Source organism: Astatotilapia calliptera, chromosome 7 (genome assembly GCF_900246225.1).
Source record: "Astatotilapia calliptera chromosome 7, fAstCal1.2, whole genome shotgun sequence".
NCBI classification, from domain to species: Eukaryota; Metazoa; Chordata; class Actinopteri; order Cichliformes; family Cichlidae; genus Astatotilapia; species Astatotilapia calliptera.
Window position 1 is genome coordinate 4,606,874 of NC_039308.1, and position 22,947 is coordinate 4,629,820.

The following is a 22,947-nucleotide window of genomic DNA, read 5'->3' on the forward strand; positions in this document are numbered from 1 at the left end:
TGGTGTTTTTAAAGACAAACTCTCTTTTAAAGATCTGGAAGAGTTATTAGTTTGTGAAGGTTCATTTTGCATTTTTCTGATCTCAGTCTGTCGACACCAGATATCACAAGTGAGCTGATTCTGACTAAAGCATTTATTTTAAAAAAAAGTCTTTTTGGCTTGAAATGGAACCAGCTTTTACTAAATGAAGCTGATGTTTAATAAATAAGACTTTAAAGTAAGTAAAGTGGCCTTTTGTTTTCCTCATTGAGCTCTTTTTGCAATCAGAGTTTTGCCTTCTGCTGGGCATCAGAAGTAATCCATTTAAATGTCTTCCTCACTGACTTCAAGTTTCAGGCCTGGTAGCCTTTTCCATCTTCTATATACAGCTATATTCACAATACAGCTGATTTACATATATATCTCCCATTTTTTGTCAGCCAGCTGCATAAGGAAGCATTAAAAAGTGATTTTAGTTGTAGCTCATAAACACTGCACACCAGCTATCACTCATCTCACATCTCACCAGAGATTCAAAAGAAATCCAGTCAGTTTTCTGGGTATGTGCGATTTCAGCGAACCATCAAAGAGAAAGTTACACCCACACTGCTCCGGACCCTCGATGGGCTGAGGTGGGTCAATGGAATATTTTCAAAAGCTGAGCGAACACTGAAATACCGACCCAGTGGTGACAGATTTGCACACTCTGGAGGCCATTTGTGGAAAACTTTTATTTCGAGTAAGGAAAAAGATGCTCTAAAAGGGAAGCTACTGCTTTTTTGTCTTATTGTCTTTTCTTCATCCGTGTGAACCAAAAGCTCAGACTTCAGCTTGTTCTACTTTTGACTCTGTGTGATGTCATAGAGAATAGATATATCTAATGCGATCGTTAGACCTCATTAAACTTCAGGAAAGCTACTCTAGTAGATTCAAAACATTTCTCAAGTCCACAAAGAAATGTGGCTAAAAAAAACTTCACCTGGTGCAATCCACGTCTGATTCTTTGTTTGGAGATGCAGCTCTCACACATTAAACAGGCCACATCAGTCATTCTCAGCCTTTCTCAAAGTCCGTTTCAGTTTGGTTTGTTATTCGATCTGCAGAGCACCCGTGCCGAAATGCTAAACTCGCTTGAGGAAATCAGTAATGCAGCACCAAAAGATGATGGGAGACTGTGTTTGTGCTGGCTCCGGCCACGGGGCCACTTGGCACGCTCCTCGCTGTGTTGTGAAGAGGTCCGGGAAGCTTGGAGGCGTAAACAGGGCGGCGGGGTCAGAGGACTCAACTGGTCCGCAAATAAACAAACTGTCCTCGGGGGCAGTAGCCGGTACTGGTGAGACAGCTGCAGAGGATCAGAGAGGGTCAATGACACGTGCTGTTTTTGTTGAGTGGAAATTTTCAACACATTTTGTTCCACAACAGTTTATCCAGAACTTGACTAAATCATCTGAGACACCTACAAAGTGCCTTCCAATACAACACTACTCATCAAGGACTCCATTACTTGTTGGCTCTGTTCTTTTCCACTGGGTTGTAAGATAATGACTTGTGCATTATACATTGTTTCTTCTGTTAAGTGGTTTCCCTTTGAGTCGAGGAGACTCTCAGACTCCTGGGGGGGGTCCTCTGGAACACCAGGTCCATTCGCTGTGCCCCCCCCCCCCCCCACCCCATGTGCCACCATCTGGATTGTTTTCCTGCTCTCCTCCCCTCGTCATCTTTCCCTTGTGATGCTTTCGCGTCACATGGGACATTTTTAAGATGCCATAACAAACAATCGTTTCAGTGTTGTGACTGAAGTGTACCATGGGATACAGTGTTATTTGATAACACATGGGTTAAGCAGCGATGTGTTTATAGGTGCGACATATCACCAACAGCTGGGTGAAGCAAAAACTCTAAGTACTGAAGTTTCAGTTAAATTTGTGCATTTATTCTTGATCTTGTTGTCTTGTTTTGTAGCTCTTATCCATTTCACGCAGTACCTCTTGGTGCCTGTTAAATCTAGAATTTAAAATCCTTAATTAACACAACTCTTGAATGATTAAGCCCCATCATATCCTAAAGACCTCATAGTTTGATAGTTTCAGACTGTCCACTTCTTTGAGGTTCAAAAAGTAGAATGGGTGGCAGAGACTTTGGGTATCAGTTGCTCCCAGTTGGGTTGAGGAAACAGACAGCCTCTGTAGTTTTAAGATGACATATCAAACTTTTCTTTCTGCCAAAGTTTTTGGTTATCGCTGGTACTTGTGCTGTGATCCACTTGTTAACTGATGATCTAATGATATGTTTCCAGGTCCAAATGATGGATGTGGCCATGGTTGAGTATATCCTCCTCTTAATTTAGTTCACTGAATTTTATTTATACAGCACCAAACCACAACAACAGTCGCCTCAAGGTGTGACTCGATGTTTCATGCTTTGCTCTCTTTTTATTAGGATAGTTCATGTGATTTGGTAGTGATGGCAGCAGCATGGTGGTGCAGTGGTTAGTGCTTTTGCCGCCCAGAAAGAAGGTCCTTGATTCAAATCCATTATCTACCTGGGTTCTCTCCAGGTAATCCAGCTTTCTCCAACACTCCAAAGACATGCATGTTTGGCAAATTAATGATTCAGAATAACAGAGAGGAAATATCTGAAGCCCTCTCCTTTGTTCTTTGTCATGTAACGACATGATCAACAGTCCAGCTGATGTTTTGTTGTGAGCCACCGTGTTTCACCAAATGTTTTGAAATATTTTAAATTGTGCAAACATGGATTTGCCTCTATCATACTGCTCGCCATGAACTGCAGTCAGTTTAACTCATTAGATAAACTTCATAAGTCCTCCCAGTGTGCTTTGTGGGATCGTACCACTCGACATAAGACATCCTCCACCTTCTTTTCACTCCACATGTGTTTATATGTTGTTATTACTACCACTTTTACCATTATGTCTCCTGTATTGTCTCCTCACCCTGAACTCCCTGAGTCGAGTTCTGTTCGACGTCACTTCCTTTTAAAGGGGAGTTTTTCCTCCCCACTATTGGCAAGTGCTGCTCACGGGGAATCTTCTAATTACTGGGGTTCTCTCTAACATCATGGGGTCTTTACCTTTAAAAAAGTAAAAAAGGTATGACGGACTGTTGTAAAAATGAAATTCAATTCTTCTAGTTGAAAGAAAACGCTAATAATCAACTATTTATTTGCAATTGTTTTGTTGGCTATAAAACTAGAAACAATCACCTCTAACAGCATTTACCATCTTCTGCACAGGCTCCTGAAAGCAGCACATCACCCTATACCCTCCCTTTCTCCCCCTCCCTCCCCTCTCTTTCCACCCTCAGGCATTATTCTCTTCCTTTAACTCCCCCTCCTTTCCTGCCGGCCTCTCAGCAGAGGATGTGTCTGGAGAGAGAGTGTATGTGTGTGAGAGAGAGGAAAAGAGGAAAGCCTTCAGTAGAATGGATATGTGCCTCCTCTCCTCTTCCTCATCAGTGTCTTCCTTCACTGTCTTCCATCAGATCTGCGCCCTGGGCACCTTCAGCACCGGCCCTCAGGGGAAAAGGAGACTCGTCGGGTGGATGGGCGGCTAAAAACTGAACTCCAATGTCAGCTGGGGATCAGAAGAATGGTGGTGACAAACCAGAAGGTAATGGGACACACACACACACACACACACACACACACACACACACACACACACACACACACACACACACACACACACACACACACACACACTGCTTGACTGTGGCCAACACCCACTTCTTCTAAAGCCTCTTAACAGCTAGAACCAAAACAAAGCTGTGCGTGAGGCTGCACTCTTACTTCTCTGCGAGAGAAATGAATGAACACACCAGAGGAGTTTGCCTCACACTGATGGATTGATTTGTAGTGACTGATGAAATATTGAAGAAGCCAGTGCTTGTGAGATACAGGATTCTCCCTGTGTCCAGTGTTTCTGCTGGGGGGCGAGAAAACTACAGACTCTCCAACTGTGTTTGGGTATAAAAGTTTAATTTTCTCATGACGCAATTTCAAACCTGTGAATGTTCAAATATCCATTTCACGAGGGCTTTAAAGATCTTGTATAACTGAAAGCTCCACTGCAGCTGCTGAAGTGACCGTGTGCTGTTGTGTTTAATGTCAGAAATCTCAGATATGCTGAGAACAATGACCCACAAATGTAGATGTATGCAGCCACCCGCTACATGAAGTCTACATTTTGGAGCTCTAAGTTAGCTCGGTTAGCAAGCTCCTGGCATAAACTGAATGAGTGCACAGACACAGATACCTGCTATTTAGTTATGTTATGCTAAGTAATATAAAAAACTGCAAAAAACACAAAATGCTAGATTGAACTAAAGCACAAGCTTCTTGGACACACTGTGGGTCATATTCCTTGTCACATAATTCCATTAAAATGGTCCAAACAGCACAAACCTGGTTGAGAGTTCCAGCTCAGGAAATTAGAAGAGGTGAGGCCAACCTAACAGTATCCAGTCTGGTGAGTGATTTAAAAAGAAATCACTCACCATACGGTTGTTATTAAGGGGAAAGTGCCTCTTCAGATAGAGGATTGGAGTCGATGTGGATTGAAAACACTGTAGCTTCTGCATCAGCATGTTTTTGTTGTTTGTACCTTCTTGGTTTTCTTATCACACATATATGATAAGAAACAGCATCTTTAGTTGCAGCCATCTGAAAATGTCAGCTAAATTGATCTCACTCCTTTCCACTTATATTTGACTTTTAGACCAACTACTGAACATTAAGTAGCAGCTTTAAACTCATCAGGATCTTCTCATATAAAATCAGCAGTAAATCATTTTCTGCAATCTTTGCAAAATCGTTATGAATCAGGTCTGTCTAATCGCCGTCGGCAGTTAACGATCATATTGTCCATTGTGCTGCAGATCTGTAACCTTTCAACCTCCAGAGTGCCAGAAAGCCAGGCGACCCAGCGCAGCACATTGCTGTCTGCTGAGTCACTAACCAGTACATTATTCCATTAAGACCAATTATGTTGTGTAATTCCAATTGAGGCAGTCATGTGACTAACTGTGTTCTAGCTGACTCACAGATGAGATATGATATCCTGCTTACCTGACAGGCACAACACAAAGAGTCTGGGCTATAAAATAGTCCCTCCATTGGGACAGGGAGAATTGTTTGACTGCGCAGCACTTCCCATTCCCGAATTGTTGGGTAACTCGGGATATGCTGGAAGCTATGTACATTTTTAGGCATTGTCTCTTTTTACTATATACAAGGAAGACAAGAATCCTGATTCTTGTCACTTCACTGATGTCTTGGAATCACCTGATCTTTCACCCAAGAGACAGGGGGTCATGTGTATGATGCCATTTTTAGACTCGATAGAAGAGATATATTTCACAGAGGATGATAAATGTGGCAGGAGGGAAAAAGGAAGACCTCAGACAAGCTTTGTGGAATTAGTGAAGGAGGACATGTAGAGGAGGATGTCAGGGACATTGTGAGATGCAGGCAGATGATCTGCTGTGGCCCGTTCAGTGTTGTATTTATGTCTTGATGCATGCTCAATCATCCAGTAAGGAAATCCGCCCCCCAAAAAAGTTGATTCTGTTTATCTGGACGTAGCGTTTTGTGGGAGAAAAGTTTTGTCACTCATCTAAGTGACTTCTTCAGTCTCAGCTGACTGCAGGTTTCCCCAATCGAGGTGGCTCTTCTGTGTTGTGCCATCTGCTTCGCCAGAGATTGTTTGGGTTCCTCAATGTACAAATCCTGGCAATCCTCCTGGCACTTAACAGCGTACACTATGTTACTCTGTTTGTGTCGAGGGATTCGATCCTTGGGGTGGACCAATGGTCTTTGATCAGTGGTCATGGCAATTTGCCTATTAATGAAGAAACTGACCTCACAGCCCATTGTTCCTTCAGTGGTGCTGGTTTCAGTCATTGTGCAAATGTACTCGTTATAAAGTTTGGGAAACCTGCAGAGAGCTGAGACTGAAGAAGTCATTTGGATGAGTGACGAAACGTTTCTCCTACTGAAAACGCTACGTCCAGATGAACAGAGTCAACCTTTTGGGGGATGTTTTATCTATAATTTCTGAGGGTTGATATGAAGGTTTATCTGCAAAGTGTATTGACGATAACTATATTCTAGGAAAGTGTAAATAGGGGTTAGGTTTCTCTGTGTTGGTACTCAGTTTGTTAAATTGTATCTATTATTTATATTATTTCCTCTGTCTTCATTACATTTTGATTAATAAGGCTTTAAAGTCAAAGCTGTGTTAATGGTATAATAAGCGAAAGTTCACCAGCTCTCCAAAATAAAAATCTCATAAGAAGTCTGTATTTTTCCTCACTGAATGTAATGTTCTGTGGTGGGTAGCTCAATACTGAACATTCAGAGAAAATTATGGGAGAATATTTGGGGGCAGCTTTGGGAGCCGTAACAAAATCAGAGTGTACTTTTCTTGTGCTGGTAAATGAGAAAGCGATTAAAAAAAACATTAAGTGAGGCAATCCATAATCGCTCTTGACAGGCTGCTTCCCAGCTGGGAACAAATCTCATCACTGCACATTTCTGCACGAGCATTTCTCTGAAGCAGAGCTGCTGTGACAGAAATAATGACGCTGCCGAGGGAGTGAAACTTCTCTTCTAGCACATAATCGAGCCAATTCAAGCTCCTCTGTCATGGGAAAGGTTGTGACCAGCTTTCAAAACTTCCTTCAAATGATTTTAAACTGTGACATTTAGAATCACTCGTTCACTTGGAGCCCAGTTTGTCTAAATATGATCAAATACTGTTCCCTGTAGTAACGCAGCTAATCTCATGATGGTAATAGCCCTGAACTATAGTCACACCCAGTGAGTATAAGGCGTTTAACATGTTGTCTCTGCATTTCCGCTTGCACTTTAAAGTTTTCTTGCGTGTTTTGTGTGTTTATTCCTCTGTAAGAAACACACAAACAAACACACAGTTCTTTTGCTGTAAAGAACCGCGGGATACCAGAAGTATCTTGAGTGTTGCAGGGGAAAGTGTTTTTAAGTCAAACAGAAACCTTTGACGGTACACAGCTGCCTCTGTTGGTCTGATCAATATTAAAATGAGGACGTGAGCTCTGGTTTTCTGGGGGACAAAATATACTGTTTGATCCACTGTTTGATCCACTGCAAGCACAAGAAAGTTATCAGAGGTAAAAAATAAATAAATAAATAAAATAAATGTTAAAATATGTCAGATTCCTTTTCCCTCAATCGATGAAGTTAAATGTTTATACAAGTTGAATATTTTAACTTTATGCTGTATTATTTGATTCTCAGCTGTTATATGGAATCAAGCATTTTCGTTTTGTTACTGAGTTTATTGGACTCTTTAGATGATGGGTCCACTGGATTGCTTTGCCAGGTGTGAAAACTGCAGTGAAGTCACTGAGTAAGTCGTTACTCACATGAATTAAATGTCTCACTCTCCCTTTTGTTGTGGTGCTAGCGTTACTGCGTAGGAGTGAAGTTGCCTTAAATGTTAAATATTGTTTTAATCAAACATTTTGTTTGAATCAAGAAGAAATAAAGTACATATTTTTTTGCCTTTCCACTGTGATCTCTATATTGTAGATGATTCAATATGGAAAACCTGAGGGAGTGATGTTTTTCACTTGAGTTTACGGTTGTACGGCTTGTGGCTCATGGACAGTTTCTGAATATGTTTTTTTACACTTAAAGGAAGGGAAGTATTTATGTACAAAGAAGAGCACCAGCTAGCATTATTTTTTCATATAGGTACTGTCCTTGAGCTAATTAATAAACTGTGTTAAAATATTACTATCAAACGGACTTATTACAATTTTTAAGGAAGGTGTAAAGAAAGGGAGGACAAGAGAGGTCCTTTTCGATCAGATGGAGAGCAGCTTTCACTTGGTCCCCCTTGTTGCTTCCCCCCTTGCTCTGCTGTGTGTCCGCTCCCCTTGACTGTGCTGACCTCCCATCTTTAATACCATGTGACCGAGCAGACTTTTATCATTTCCTTGATTTGGAAGGTGTGGGTAGGAAGCGGTGGCATGCGGTGAGTTTTGCAGTAAGGCGAACAGAGACTTGAGTAGTATCTGTCACGGTTAACTCTCAATATTAAAATATGAATGTTGTGTCATGATCCTGGTTTTTTGACCCTGCCCGTTGGCTTTTGGAATTTTTTTAGTTGCGGACTTTTTAATCCTTTATTTAATGCCCCTCTTTGTATCCCTCTTTGTACACTCTTGACCTTTGACTTTAGTGTGGTGTATGGGTAGCAGTTAGTATTTTACTTAGAGATCAGATTATACAGGGTTTTCCTTTGTTTTTTCTTAGCGTTCCCATTAGTGACTAGTTTGTATATTAGTGTCATTGTTTGGATGTTTGTTACTTCCTGTTTTATTTTGCTAGTCTCTTATCTCATGTGCATTTTGTTTAGTTTTATTTCCCCTTGTCTCATTAGATTCTGTTTTCCAACTCCATCATGTCATGTGGAGTGTTGGCAAACCAGCTGGTTAAATTAAATACTGTCAGACATTCTCATAGATACTTATTTAAAAGCACTGTTGACACTGCACCTAGTCAACTTGCCTATTTTATGGTCAGAGCTGCCTTCCCCTCTCTACCGTCGTCACAGCTTTTCTTGCTAATGTAAGAAGTTATTAACAACTTTTTTACTCTACATGACTCATGCTGGCCAAGGTGGTTAGCAAGACCAAACTCATCACTGATGCTAAATCACTAAAGCTCATTTAGTTGCTATTGCTAGCTGTGTTTCCATATGTAGTGCATGTCATAGCTGATCTCAGAGCAGTGAAGGCTGAGCCAGATTGTTTCACACACTCCCGTCCCGTCAGCGAAAAACCAGAGTTTATCCACCAGAAAAAAAGCTGCTGTCTTCCACTTGCCCAGCTCCTGCATTGTTAATGGGAGATGAGCACAAAATTAGCACAAATAGATGAGAAGCTTTAAGATCAAAGTGAAAGGAAAAATCACTGTTTTTCAATTTGCATCTATTTTTAGATTTGATGAGGAAAGCACTGCTTGCCTTGCTTGCCCTGACAGGATAACAGTGGTAGGAAGTAATATTTATTCAAAAATAAAAGTTTGCAAAAGAAAAACAATAATTGTAAATACTTAAAAAACACAGAATTAAATGTTAAAATTACTCGCACTGTATGCATAGATTTATTGCCGTTGTATCAATCAAGCATTACCGAGTGAAAGTCATGTCAATGCAGCAACACACCCGACGTGTTGTTTCTTAGCTTTGTTATTCCAACATAGAGGTAAAAAATAAAACAGAATCTCAGTGGCTGAACTGAGATGGAAATAAAATGGAACAAATGTAGAACATCTTATTATAATAAAACATACATAATAGTTTAACTAACATCCATAATTTACTACTGCAAAGCTAGAACTTCTCTGACATGTCTAATGCAGTATAAGTTGGCGCGTGCAGATTAAAACAGATCAACATAATATAATAAACGGTGAACTTAAACCTTTGTTTGTGTTTTCTTGTCCTCTTAGAGAAATGTGCAACGACAACTCAGAACAAAATTATTCCCTGTGATGAAACATTTCTGATAGTGGTCATTTCCAGGATTATAATGCCCCCCACTGATAGGACATAAGGGCTCAATGCTTTGATGAGGATGAAAATGATATGAGAAAATGAAAATGAGATTCACTAAACACCTAAGGGAGATTTTGGAACATCAAAATACCAAATGAGGGGATATGTTTTGGAAGAGTGGTGTTCCTTCCCTCCTGTGGAGTCCTGAGACTTTGAGCTTTGAAGCTGTTCTAGTGACACAGGATGGCTCAGCAGCTTACTAACACGGCTCAGAGTCTTTTATATATAAAAATAAAATGTAATTTTTATTCTTTACATTTTACCCAAACATGAACTTAGAACTTAGTATTTTTAATATATCTTGTGCTAGAAGCAAGTAGTGGATAAAACACGCCTCTTTGCGGTGTGTGTGACACTGACTGTATATAAAAGATGTTTGTAGCTTTGAGGGCTGAAGTTAATTAAACTTGCATTCTATCTAATGGCCAACAGGGGGTGTTTCAAACACAACAGACTGGAACAGAACAGAAAGGCCAGGAGGAATCAACCTGCTGCTCACTTCCTCTATGACTTCAGTAAAAGAGTTTATCGTCTCAGTCACAAGTTTCAACACTGTGATGTTCATGGTGTAAATTACAGCTTGAAAAGACAATAAAACAGAGTATGCTTAAGGGCAGGCCTGCCTCTTTATGGGCGAGTTGCTTCACTATATCTCCCTGCCTGATATTTTCTTCTCTTTGTCTCTCAGACATGGTGCCACAGCCTGAGGTGTGGCCTGAGGTGGAGAGGGCAGAGTGTTTGGCCCGCGGCGCTGCCCTGAAGTGGGCGTCGGGTGTTTTCTGTCGGCCTGAACATCTGGAGCGACTCAGTCAATACAGGAAGAGAGAAAGTCAGAGGACAGCGTCCGTTCACACCAGACTGAAGGTGACAACACAGTCCACAAGTACGCATCAATGCACAATAATGGAGCAGTAGTTTAAAGCAGTTTAAATTATCCCAATAAGGCACATAAAAGAAACCTAATCTACTCTTCCTTATTTTCTGTTGCATACAGTGCTGCAAAAAATATTTGCCCCCTTCTTGATTTCTTTCTTTTTTTCTTATTCGTCACACTTAAATGTTTCAGGTCATCAAATAAGTTGTAATTATAGTTATAACCCAGTTCAACAGAAAATGTGTTTTTAAAGTAATGATTTTATTTACTGAGGTGAAAAAAGCTATCCAAAGCTACCTGCCCCTCTTCTTAAATCATGAATTAACTTTGATTTTTTATCTTGGAAAGCTGAGTTCAAGTTCCGTTGCCACACCCTGGACTGATTACCACCAGACCTGCCGACTCAAGAAATCACTTGAGATTTCAATGAACAGCACATCATTCTGCAATCTAAAGAGACAAGTGAAAAACAAAGTCACTGATGTCTATTAGTCTGGAAAAGAAAGATATTTCTAAGACTTTGGGACTCCACTGAATCATTATCAACACCACTTGGAACAGTGGTGTTGATAATTACCCTAAAAGTTCGTCGATGACTCATCCACGAGGTCACAAAAGAACCCAGAACAACATCAAAGACCTGCAGGCCTCACTTGTCTCGGTAGAGGTCAGAGTTCATGATTCTTCAGTAAGAGACGAGGAAAAAAATGGCATCCATAGAAAAGTTCCAAGGAGAAAACCACTGCTGACCAAAAATCACGAAAACCTTCAGGAGGGTTTTTAGTCCCGTTACATCCAATCACAAGAAAGATGGCATGTAGGGAGGTGGAAGGACAGAGGAAAAGTTTTGCTGTTTTTCCCTTTTTTGTAAATACATTAACACTGCAATCCCTTTCTTTCCAGTCCATGGTCCAGTCGTACCTGGAGGGAGTGGGCTGGGGTCTGGAGCAGCTCCGCGAGGCCCGGACTGAGCTGAGGGAAGTGTCACGTGATTTGAAGAAAGCTGGACTGGAGTCTGATCAAAACACAGAGGGGGGAAGATCTCTGGAGAGACTGAGAGAGGTGTCTGCAAACCACAGTCAGCTCCTCACTGCCGTTAGCAACCTGCCACGACTTTACTCCGGTGAGAAGCAGCTGTGTGGATGAAAGTAGGATCCCATGACGAAAGTGACTAACGTAGATGTCCCTGTCATCACGCTTTGCATACATACATGCATACATACATTTGCCTTAATCCTGTTATATGATGAGCAGATTATTATAACTGGTTTTAATTTGACATGAAAGGACTTTAAATCTAGAGATGACATCATTTTACACAGTTTTATGCTGGAACAGGATTTCAGGAAAACTATTTGAAAGCTGACACTAACACCATAAAACATTTACATTGATGCATTTTGGCAAATTTACTGTGACTTTGTTTGTTTCTGTGTGTTTTTGATTTGAAAACATATAAAAAAGGTGTCCCACTGCTCTAATGTGTATTTTAAGGATACTGAGTTTTCCATGCTGACGCCTTAAAAGCTTTAAAAGTGTGTGAATATGACATTTACGCTATTGCTGGTTGGAAAATCCCCTTATTTTTCTGCCTGATATTCAGAGGTATGTCTGCGTGCCTAAAAGAGGTGTTCTGATTGGCTGCCCTTTGCAGCCATGTTTAAATGGCAGGTGGGTGGGGCTTCTGATGTCACCGTCAGCTATGATGACCGTATTACGGGATATCCACTCATAATGACTTCATACAGAAACTATAGCGCAGTGTAAACCTTTTCATGTTTAATAATTCTTTTGGTAATTCTTATAGTTCCATGTAAACCACCTCCACATACTCTCTATTGCCCAGTGCGTAGCATGGTGATGGAGACAGAGCGCCTGGTGGAGTCCCGGCGGCTGTTGGAGGCCCATGCCAAGCTGATGGATCTGGAGTACTTGCAGGATGATATTCTATGGCAGCTCAACAAGGCCGCAGGAGGTGCACTCAGCACTGAAGACCAGGAAGTGGTGGCCAAATATTTCTCTGGAGTCCGGCACCTGGTCGATGCACTGGGTGAGGAACTCATTAAGATATGGGAAAATCTGTTCAAGCTCAACCATCATTTTTTGTTAAAGTTCCTCTCCTAGCAGCCTAACAACACATCACTGTTAATCAGATTTACATGTTTCTGTAAAAAAAAAAAAGACCATTCATTCATATAAGTTGCTTAAAGTTGTTGAGACATGGTTTTAAATAACTGACCTTCAGGCATTTGCAGCTGTAGCAACCAGTTTTGTTCTGGAAAGAAACCTTTAAAAAATCTTTATTGATAAAAGAAAACAAATGATAACATTCAGCGATATTTAGTATGCACCCAGGATATGCAATAAGCTTTACAGTTGACTTTTCTAAAGCAAGAATACATCAAAGAAGCATGTAGAAAAAGCAGTGTCATGGAAAGAGTGCCATTGGGTATTAGCAGCTTTAATAAAATCTTTAATCCCAGCTTCTGTGGTCCTGATGATGAAAGCACAAAGTCTGCTGGTTGAAACCTGATATCTTCATACTCCACATTCATCCTGGCGCTGCAGGGAAGGAGCTGTGGGCGGTGGTGAGCAGTGCTCTGGCTCTGGCCCGACAAAACCCCACGCCGTTTGTATCCGCTGTGAGGATTGTGGAGCGGGAGGAGGCGCTGGACCAAACTCTGCTGGAGGAGAGGGGAGGCGGCGGAGGCAACAGCAGGCCCCTACCCCCTGGACGACCTCGCTGCTGGAGAGCGTGCTTCTTCAAGGTCAGCGGCACCTGATACAAACACTGTTACCAAGTTTCTGCTTTTGAATATACAAATGTATGTCTCAGTTCACTCATACTCCCAGGTACTAGAGGAGGCGGTGGCGGCGCGGTTTCGCAGTGTTTCCTATCTGCACACACGTGGTCCGGGTCTGGCAGGTCACCTCTCTGCACTGCAGCACGGCATCATGGCCGACCTGGCCACCGTACGCCACCTGCTGGAGCACTGCGTCCCGCAACAATACAAGCTGACTGGAGCCTACTTGAGGGCCAGCCACCGCTGTTTACATGCCCACCTGACACAGGTCGGTGAAATGAACAATGCCACCTCATCATGAATACTACAGATCTGTCTTCTTCTGTCCAGGTCAGTGTTTTTTTAAACACCGACCACCATCACTGTCTACATGTAAGTGATATTTGTGGCCTAGGTTAGCAGCTGGGACCTGGAGAGCGGTGAAATCTTCGCTGTGCTCAACTGGGTGCTGCACATCTACAACAGGTGAGGCTCGTGATCAGAATCTGTATTTTATCCTTTCTCTGTTACCATAAAGTTTTTTAGAGTTTTTCAGGATATTTCTAAGCAGCAGTTTGGAAGATTTTAATCTTGAGCTAATCACAAGATTGGAAGAAAGAAGAAACAAGAGATACAAAACTTTTCTTTCAAATCTCTGTTTTGTTATTACTGTGAAGTTATGGACTTTTATTAGCATGAAACGCCACCCTTTGGCTGAACTCTGCAAACCCACGTTCAGCCATTAATGTCACAAGAAGCCGCGAGTTCATTAATACTTCATTACAATGACTATTAAAGCCACTAAAATCTGAACGTGGCAGTCTTGTTTTGGCAGCCCGGACATGATGGGTCATCCTGAGCTGGTGACGGAGATGGAGAGAGAAGAGCTGAGGCCTCTAATCTCCACAGAGGGACTCGAGCAGCTGCAGAGCAAATACGTGCAGAGTGTTCGGGTGAGCACTGGATACAGTCTGCATATACAGAAGACAGATGTTTTATATATTGAAACTGTCTGTGTTGTTGCATTAAGTACACATAGTCTGTGTGTGTGTGTGTGTGTGTGTGTGTGTGTGTGTGTGTGTGTGTGTGTGTGTGTGTGTGTGTGTGTGTGTGTGTGTGTGTGTGTGTGTGTGTCATTGCTGCTGTAGAAGAGTGTATCTGAATGGATGCACAAAGCTCTGCAGGTGGAGCTGCAGGACTGGCAGAGGGACCAGGAGCCAGATACAGACCATGAGGGCTTCTACCAAACAAGCCTGCCCACAATCATCACACAGGTAACCAGTGCTATAAAAACATCAGATAAATACAATCACAGATCCATGACGTGGAGCAAATTTTACACATTTGAAAGTTTCTTTAATAAACCTTTAAATGAGCATCTCACAATCCTCGCATGCAGCATGACTGTGGATTCTGTCCTGGTTTTGGAGCTGGATAATGTAATCACGTGATAATGTAATCACAATGATGATCTTCATCCCTGTCCACACCCTGCAGATTCTGTATGTAATGAAATTATGTGCTTCTTGGAAATGCACTGGCAGAAACAAAGATCTCACATTCTCTGCTATTAAACTTAGTTCAAGTTCCCCACTGAATGTAGAGTTGGTGTGGACTTCTCGGAGTGTTTTATATAACTATGCTGTGTATTTTGTGTGGATTTGTGTGTCACGGTGGTAGATGCTGGAGGAGAACGCCCGGGTGGCTCTGATGATCGGCGAGTCCCTGCGAGATCAGACTATACAGATGGGACTGTATGAGATGGAGAACCTCCTGAACAGGTGTGTGCGCATGGACGTTGTGTGTCTGTGCTCCTGAACATACTGCACCCAGCTTTTGCTTAGTATTTGCTCTTTAGACCAGGTTACACTGTTTGTAGACTTCAAGTCAGATCAAGTTTTATCATTTCCTTATTGCTGCTTTGTACACTCACCAGTCATTTCAGTAGATGCTCCTGTTTAACTGCTTATTAACAAACAATCACGAAAACAACTCAGTGGATTTAGACATACAAACATGGTCAAGGCGACCTGCTAAGGTTCAAACTGCTCTGAGACTTTCAGTCACATCAAACATCAAACATCCATCTCTAGGGTTTAAAGAAAATGGTCCAAAAAGAGAAAATGTCCCAGTTTCTCTAGAAGAGAATGCCTCAAAGTCAAAGCAGAATAGCCAGTGTGGTAGAAGGTTCAGGTTAATGACTCCACTTAACAGAGGTGAGGCCTAGCAAGCATGGATCAGCTCATGCCACCTCTGTCAGGATACCTTTCAGTCAGCATGGATATGCCCCTAAATCCAGTATCCAGCTGGATTCATTAGTCTGTTGGGGTTGACTCTTTTTTTGGAGCATGCCTCTAGTGGGAAGTTAGAAGAACTACAGTTTATGCTCTCCCTGCTGCATTTTTCAGCTCCGGAGGTTTCCTTTTGCAATAATTTTGTGAATCATTACATCTACTTTAACCTCCAGGTTTCGTGAAGCTCTGGTGGAATTCGGAAAGGAGCATCGCAGGGATCTGAGCAACAGCAAAAATAAGTTCTACCTCCACTATCTGCTGGCCTCCATCAGCAACTGCATCATCCTCAAGTAAGTTTGTAGTGGAAGATCAGTGCAGGTGTGGAAGTAAGTAGTCACCACACACAGGAGCTTCTGATTGATAAATGCTCCAGGACGTGCACACTCTCAGTGCTCTCATGTTGAATCGATCCATCATTTGATGGTGTGGGGTCACTTATTATTTCTTAATATCACTTTGAAAAAACTTAAATAGAAATGGAAGAATTCCACTGGGAAGTTCTGAAGCAAAGACATCCCAGTGCCTCTACATGCAGTAGTGGTTCCTTTGCATATTTTTAGACTTTGGACATGATCCCGATGCACAGGTTGAGTCCTGATCTTTATTATGAGTTTAGCTATAAGTCACACAACAGTTAGCCATTAATAATTAACTGTCGTAATGTAATTTTCTGCACACTGGCTTGGCTCTAAAGCCATGACAAAAGAGGAAGATACAGGGTGAAGGCCACTAAATACTAATTTATCTTGGTATCAAATTAAAAATAGACAAAGAAAAACCTAACTGTGAGGTGAGAATCATCAGTAATGATGACGTGTGTATCTGGACATGTTGAGTGGCACAAAGCAAAGATCTGTGTGAAAGAAAAGCCGCTGATGGTCTGAGGAAGGGTGGAGTTTAATTGAGGAAACACTCCAGTTGAGCTGATGTTCTGCTCCACCCATCGGCATGGAAACGTTATAAGCAAGCAAGCAGACCATCACAACATGAGGGTGTATGTCATGTGAGACACAGTGAATAGCTGCGCCTGTGAAACGGTATTTGCTCTAAATGTGATTAATTTCAGGAGCCTCGAAGCACCGCCTTTCAGTTTTCCAGAGATGAAGATCATGGCACGGAATCTGAGTGTCCTAAAAACAGCTTGTTTAGTGCCGTATGAGACAGCTGTAGTGACCTGCCAGATCGGTGCAGTGAACAGTTAGATCGATTTGAGGAGCAAAGATGTGTGTGGTCTCAGAGAGGATTAATCGTTGTTCACTGTCGGTGCAGGAAGTCCACGGAGAGCCTGCAGCAGCAGCAGTCGTCCCAGTCGGCAGGCCAGTTCACTCGCACTCCTCCTAACCCTCTGGCAGCTCTGGACCGGGCGGTGCGGCGGGCGTGCCGGCTTGTCATGGATCAGCTCTTGCTGGATTTGAAGCCTTTCCTCCCAGGCCTGCTCACCCGACCCTGGCTGGCTCAGGGAGACCCGACCCCCAAACTTTGCCGCGTCCTGGAGCGTCACCTGGAGCTGTACTTGCGCGTTCGGCCTCCCTGCCGGCAGGTATCAGATTCAGAGAGCGGTTTAGAAATGTACTGTGTGTGTCGAGGGTAAAGGTGGTCTAAAGGTACAGAACCTAATAACCGAAGAAAGTGTAAATAACCTCCAAAGACAGGAATAAGTCTCATAGTGCATATTTATTTTATACATTCTGTGTGTACAGCGTCTGCAGGAAGAGGCCCAGTGGCTGATGGTGGTGGAGTACGTCAGGGCTCTGATGCAGAAGAGGCTGGTGTGTCGTAGTGGCGAGGAGAGGAGGCAGCTCGCTCAGCAGATGCTTCAGGACGACCAGCTGTTCAGAGAAATCTTCCACAGCCTGGTGGGTATAAAGTACTATTACACAATATTATTACACATGATTCAGAAAACTGTACCAGGTTATGTAACACTGAACAATATCAGTATGTTAAGGTTGAGACTTTGTAGAAATATGAGTACTACATTACTCATACTACAATAAAATGTATTTTATTTAGGCCCGTGCTGGTCAATATTCAATTAATTTAACAGATTAACAAAATACACATGACATGTAACATTATAAAATGAACAAGGACATAAAAATGAAATGAAATGGAACAAAATCAAGTGATAGTTTGAAATAAAAATGAAATAATTAAAATAAGATTAACATAAAAAAAGAGACCAAATCAAAGGATGTAAAAGTAGAAAAGTAATCATGTGAATCATGAAATTACAAATGCATAATTAGATAAACATTGACGTGCAATTTAACTCATTTTTGAACATTTAAACAATATATGATGAATTTTTTTTTTTAATTGAATAATCTAAAGTATAATAAAACTAAAATATGACATAACATAAAGAAATTGAGAAAAAAATGGAAAAATGTAGAAATAAAAATATATAAATGAAACGAACAAAGTTAAAAAAAAGATGAAACGTGGGATAGCTTTATGAAATAAACACATTTTTAAAGCTATATTGTGAAATAGAAACGGAATATGAATTACTGCATGACAAAATTAAATACTTCTAATACTTTTATTGTTAACTACAAATTAATTAATAAATTCATTGGTAGAACAATTATTTTTAAAGAAGTGGTCAAATAAGTTTCTTTGATAATAACACGCTGAGTAGAAAAATCATACATAAGTATTTTATTTACTGATTGATTTATTTAACATTGAGCACTTTGGGGTATTCGTATACATATAGTTTGCCGTTGTACTGCATGAGAATCGTGTTTTCGTCTGCTGCGATGTCTTAACTGAATAATTTCCACAGAATATTCATACCTGTCCGTGCGCGATCACTCAAAGCCACACGTGCATCGATCTGTCTCAGCAGGAAGGTGAAGGGTCAGCACCTGAAGTGAACCCTTTGGCCTTACTCCCTGTCCTGGCCGAATTCATCCGCCTCAAAGACCCCAACATGCTCACACTGGAGGTGTCTGGACTTGCAGCCAAATATCCTGACATCAGGTAATCAGCACCTCCTCCACCCTAACTGCTGCTCATTCTGTAAGCTTGATGTGTAAAACAAATACTGCCAGTGTTGTTCAGAAGAAAGTTGTATTCTAGACGTCATACGTCAGCTTTCAGAAACACCGTCTTTAATAAAGCTGCCACAGCCCTGATTGTCTTTGGTTGTTCAGTGAGTGAAGAAACAACAAACAACAGAACAAATTCTTCCAAAGTGAGCAGACAAAACGGGATGTTTCAAGAAGTCTTTGGGTTGTTTCTGAGGTTTAATTCATCTCATAATCAGTCAGTCAGCACGTTTCAAAGGAGAAAAGCCTTTTTTATGATTGCACGCACCACAGGAGTAGGAAAATAACTTACCTGAACAAAGCTGCAAAACGAAAAACCCAGACTGAACAGAGCCATAACACGAACTCGCTGCCTGCTGACCAATCAGGCCTCTAGAAATTAGCATCACCGTTGGTGGAAGATCTCTCAGACCTCTGTGAGATGACAGCAGGAGGGTTTAAAGTTCTTTAAGCACATCTAAAGTCTTTAATCTTTTTTATTGTTTCTCACCACACAGGTTTGCACACGGACAAAGCCTGACATTTAGTTTTTATACTTAGTCTATACTCACTTTCAGGCTGTGAGACATGAGGCATGATATTAAACAAGGCATAAAGTGTGACATTTATGGAAAAAAGAGTATAATAAGGTGATGTGAATTAAATAAAAATTTGATTTTAGATAAAATGAAATGGTCTGAATTAAAGTAACGCTGTCAGGTGAAAAGGTGAGAAAAATCAATGCGAAATAAATAAACTCATATATAAAACAGAATGATCAAAAGCATAAACATTGTAGAAGGAAAAGCTAAAATCAAGTGACATTGTGAAAGAAAAGGTATCATCAAAGCGATGCCATACGATTTAAAATGATCTGGCTGTAACTCAGGAAGTAGAGCAGGTCATCTGCTAATCGCAAGGTTTGCGGGTCGATCCCTGCCCAAGCCAAATATCCTTGAGCAGGATACTTACCCCAAGCATCCATCGGAGCATGAATGTGTGTGAATGTTACATAGAAAGCACTTACATAGACCTAAGAGCTTGTGTGAATGAGGTGAGTTGTGTAAGGTGCTTTGAGTGCTGTGTAAGAACCAGTCCATTTCCTTTGGTGAATAATGTAGAAAAAGATTTTGTGTTTGTTCTCTCAGTGAGGAGCACGTGTCCGTGCTGCTGGAAATCCGAGGCGACGTCTCTCGGGACATCAAAGGGGCTGTACTGGATTTGCTGGAGCAGAGCGCTCCCCCTCTTCCCGTCGGATACCGACCCATCTTCACTGACATCCTGGTGCCTCCCTCCACCATGGCCTTCTGCCTGCCAACTGCCAAGTGTGCATAGCTGCAGGGGTTTCGTGTAAAAAGCAGGGAGCTCCTAAATAAACACTTAGAAACAGTGCTGAGCAGAGTCTCCAGCTCTCCTTATTTATTCAAGATCTCGGTGATGCACATGAATTTATTTCTCCTCCAGCTTACCAGGGGTTTGAGGTGGCGACTTGCTGGTCCAGGTCTAATATCAGCTGCGAGGCAGGGGTTGTTTTGTTTGCCTTAAGTCTTCTATACTTCCAGAAGTCGCTGTCAGAGTTTTCTGCAGTTTATACAACAGAGTTAACAGGACGTGGATGATTTTTAAAGTCCGGTAACAGGACTATTGTGCACTTCATACACTCTCTGTAGCCCCATTTGGATGGAATTTATTTCTCTTTGGCAGGTTGGGTGATTTTATTATCAGTCCACACCATATATGACTTATTTTTCTCTGGGGATTATATTATGATCAAAGTGAAAAAGTATTCAGCTTCAGGTAAGTAACCTGTTCTCTGAACTCTGTTTTCCACTTTCTCAAACTGTCACATTAACAGCGACCAGACGCCCTGTAGTTCTGTTATTTCTAAGCAAATGATAGAAGATAAATAAATGTGTTCATCTATTAACATTTATTTGTTTTTTATATTTTTCCTACCTGAATGTTCGTGTCCATTACAATGAGAGCGAATTACTAAAGGTAAAGAAATACAAACAGAGAAACTGAGCGACTGGGTAAAGCAAGAAGAAATCCTGAGATTAAAGTCATACAATTCTGAGAAACACACATGTATGATTTGTGGGGAAAAAATAATATCAACACAAGAAAGAAAAGGAAAACAGAATTTTTATGATGGGAAAAACATCTAATTTAACAATTTCCAAGTAAAATGTAGGTAAAATTTATATCTTTCAATTTGTTTAAATATCTTTAAAAGGAAATGTTAGAACACAAGCAACAGCTTTCCAGTCATTAAGAGAAACAACAAACTACGTTTCAAAAGGAGTTTAAATACTGTGATTTTCCCTTAACCTTCAATAGTCTCGATACGCTGTCATATTTTCACAGACTTTAAAAAGCTGTTGATGTTATTCGTGTCCAAATGGGACTTTTGGTTCAGGTTTAAAGTGACAAACAGCACAAACAGGCCTGCACGCTGCCTTCGTTCTTCTTTATTACCCACCATGTTACTGGTTAAACGTTATTTCTGCTTCCTGTCACTTTAAAGAGTCAGCGCTGAGCATTGCTTTGACCTGCATGAGTAAAATCTCACATCAGCATAAACGTTTCTATGTGAAACAAACAATCTGCCTGGATAAACTGCACCAAAGTTTTTTGATCATTTCTTTGTGAGAAAACATTTTTAAGACTCAAATTGCTGCATATTAGATATCTTTATATAAACTAAAAACTTCCTACTGAAAAAAAGACACTTTTAAACTTTTTTTGTGGAGATTTTCTTCTGATTTGAGGGAAGACAGAGGTTATGGGACAGATTTATGATATTGGTGGGCTTCAAACATAAAAATGCTTTGAGTTGAATTTAAATAAAATTGGCTGTGCAGCATGCGTATACACATTAATGCAGCGTGGGTGTTTGGCAGGGTTTGCTCCCCGCTGAGTCAAAGTTACTATGGTAAAATAGATAAAAGGTGTAGTAGAAATTCAGATAAAGCATAACTCTTATGTAATGTATATTGAAAACCAAAGCTTTCAAAATGAAAGAAAAAGACATGAAATAAAGAAATGATCATATAGAAAGTGGCATTATGAAAGAAAAGTGACAAAAAAATAAAAGATGAGAATGAAATTAAACTGAAAATAAGAAATATTAAATACGTGGTTGGATTATTAATAAAAATGAGACACTGATGAATCATTAAATATATAAGTGACATCAAATATAAAAATATGACATGAAACAATGGCATTATGCATTGAAATGTTAAAATTAAGGTGACATAAAAATGGATGATAAATTAGGAAAGTGCATACATTAAAAAAAAGAACAAATGAAAGTGTGTATAAGTTTATTATTTAAAGATGAACGTGGTTTCTCTTTGAGATTTCCCAGCTGTGAACATCCCACCAGAGCAGCTGCTCTGTAATCACTCTGAAACTGTGTTTTCATTTCAAGCTTGCTGTTTGTACCAAATGTTGTTTATCTCATTTTTTTAGAAAGTATTTATTGTATTTATGTAACAAAGTCAACTGTTGTCTTTTGTTTGGTGTTTTGTTATTGGTTTTACATTTCTGGTTCAAAGCCTCTAAAGAGCATAAAGTCTGTTCCATAAGTGTTTTAATAAAGTCTTTATCAAGTAAACTTTGTATTTCTATTATTAAAAGCATAAGGCACATATTAAGTATGAAATCACTATCAATCAGCAGATGCAGTGTTATTTATTTATTATGTTCTTTACTTGGCATAAAGTATTTATTTATATCTTGAACTACTGCACTGTAAATGTGTTTGACTTTTATATATTTTGCTAGAGTGTCCTTTATCTTTCTTGCCTCTTAATTCTTCTTTACGGTGTGTGAGAGAAACAGCATTTCATTTTTGCTGGATGTCCTGTACACGCAGCAAACTGACAGTAAAAATCTTTGAATCTCGAGAGAATGATGAAAAGTTATTTTGATAATGAAAGCAAGATTTAGGTGTGAATTTTAATTTTATTCATTCAGGTTTTTTTATTTGCAAAGGCTGTTTCTAGTAACTAATATAGTCACTTTTGAAATCATTTATATTTTTATTTTATGAATTATTATACTGTTTCTTCTTAATATTTTTTTAGCTGTTTAAATTCCTGCTGTCTACTATTTACAGTCTGTTTGGAGCACCCACACTTTCGTTGTACACGTACAATTTCTATTCTTTTCTATTCTGTTTTTTTCTTCTCATGTTTTTCTAATATTTTTATTGTCATTTTTATTTTCGTAATTTAGCTTTTCACAAGGCCGATTATCTTTTATAAATGTATTTAATAACCAACTCCTAAATTACAACTTCAATAACGACACAAATACCAAAAAAGAAAATATCAACGACGCAAAGCGT

At 40.3% G+C, this 22,947-nt stretch overlaps 1 protein-coding gene across 4 annotated transcripts; it reads left to right on the forward strand.

The window, feature by feature from the left end:
- The first annotated feature begins 3,367 nt into the window (after positions 1-3,367).
- exoc3l1 (exocyst complex component 3-like 1) lies at positions 3,368-22,212 on the forward strand. 4 transcript variants are annotated; one of them, XM_026172606.1, is made up of 15 exons: positions 3,368-3,610; positions 10,293-10,468; positions 11,382-11,601; positions 12,325-12,528; positions 13,047-13,246; positions 13,332-13,550; positions 13,677-13,747; positions 14,097-14,214; positions 14,410-14,535; positions 14,942-15,042; positions 15,729-15,845; positions 16,825-17,095; positions 17,256-17,411; positions 18,347-18,543; positions 19,739-22,212. In XM_026172606.1, exons 1-15 carry the CDS (start codon positions 3,568-3,570, stop codon positions 19,923-19,925), a joined length of 2,406 nt encoding a protein of 801 aa, XP_026028391.1. In that variant the 5' UTR covers positions 3,368-3,567; the 3' UTR covers positions 19,926-22,212. The 4 variants fall into 4 exon arrangements, with proteins under 4 accessions (XP_026028391.1, XP_026028392.1, XP_026028393.1 ...); XM_026172607.1 differs by having other exon boundaries at positions 18,407-18,543; XM_026172608.1 differs by having other exon boundaries at positions 18,410-18,543.
- The last annotated feature ends 735 nt before the right edge of the window (positions 22,213-22,947 follow it).

Excerpts from the sequence above, each read along its gene's own strand:
- exoc3l1 (XM_026172606.1), top strand. The coding sequence starts at position 3,568 with ATGTCAGCTGGGGATCAGAAGAATGGTGGTGACAAACCAGAAG. Across the intron at positions 13,247-13,331 it reads GGAGAGCGTGCTTCTTCAAG|GTACTAGAGGAGGCGGTGGC; the intron begins GTCAGCGGCACC and ends TCATACTCCCAG. Across the intron at positions 14,215-14,409 it reads AATACGTGCAGAGTGTTCGG|AAGAGTGTATCTGAATGGAT; the intron begins GTGAGCACTGGA and ends TTGCTGCTGTAG.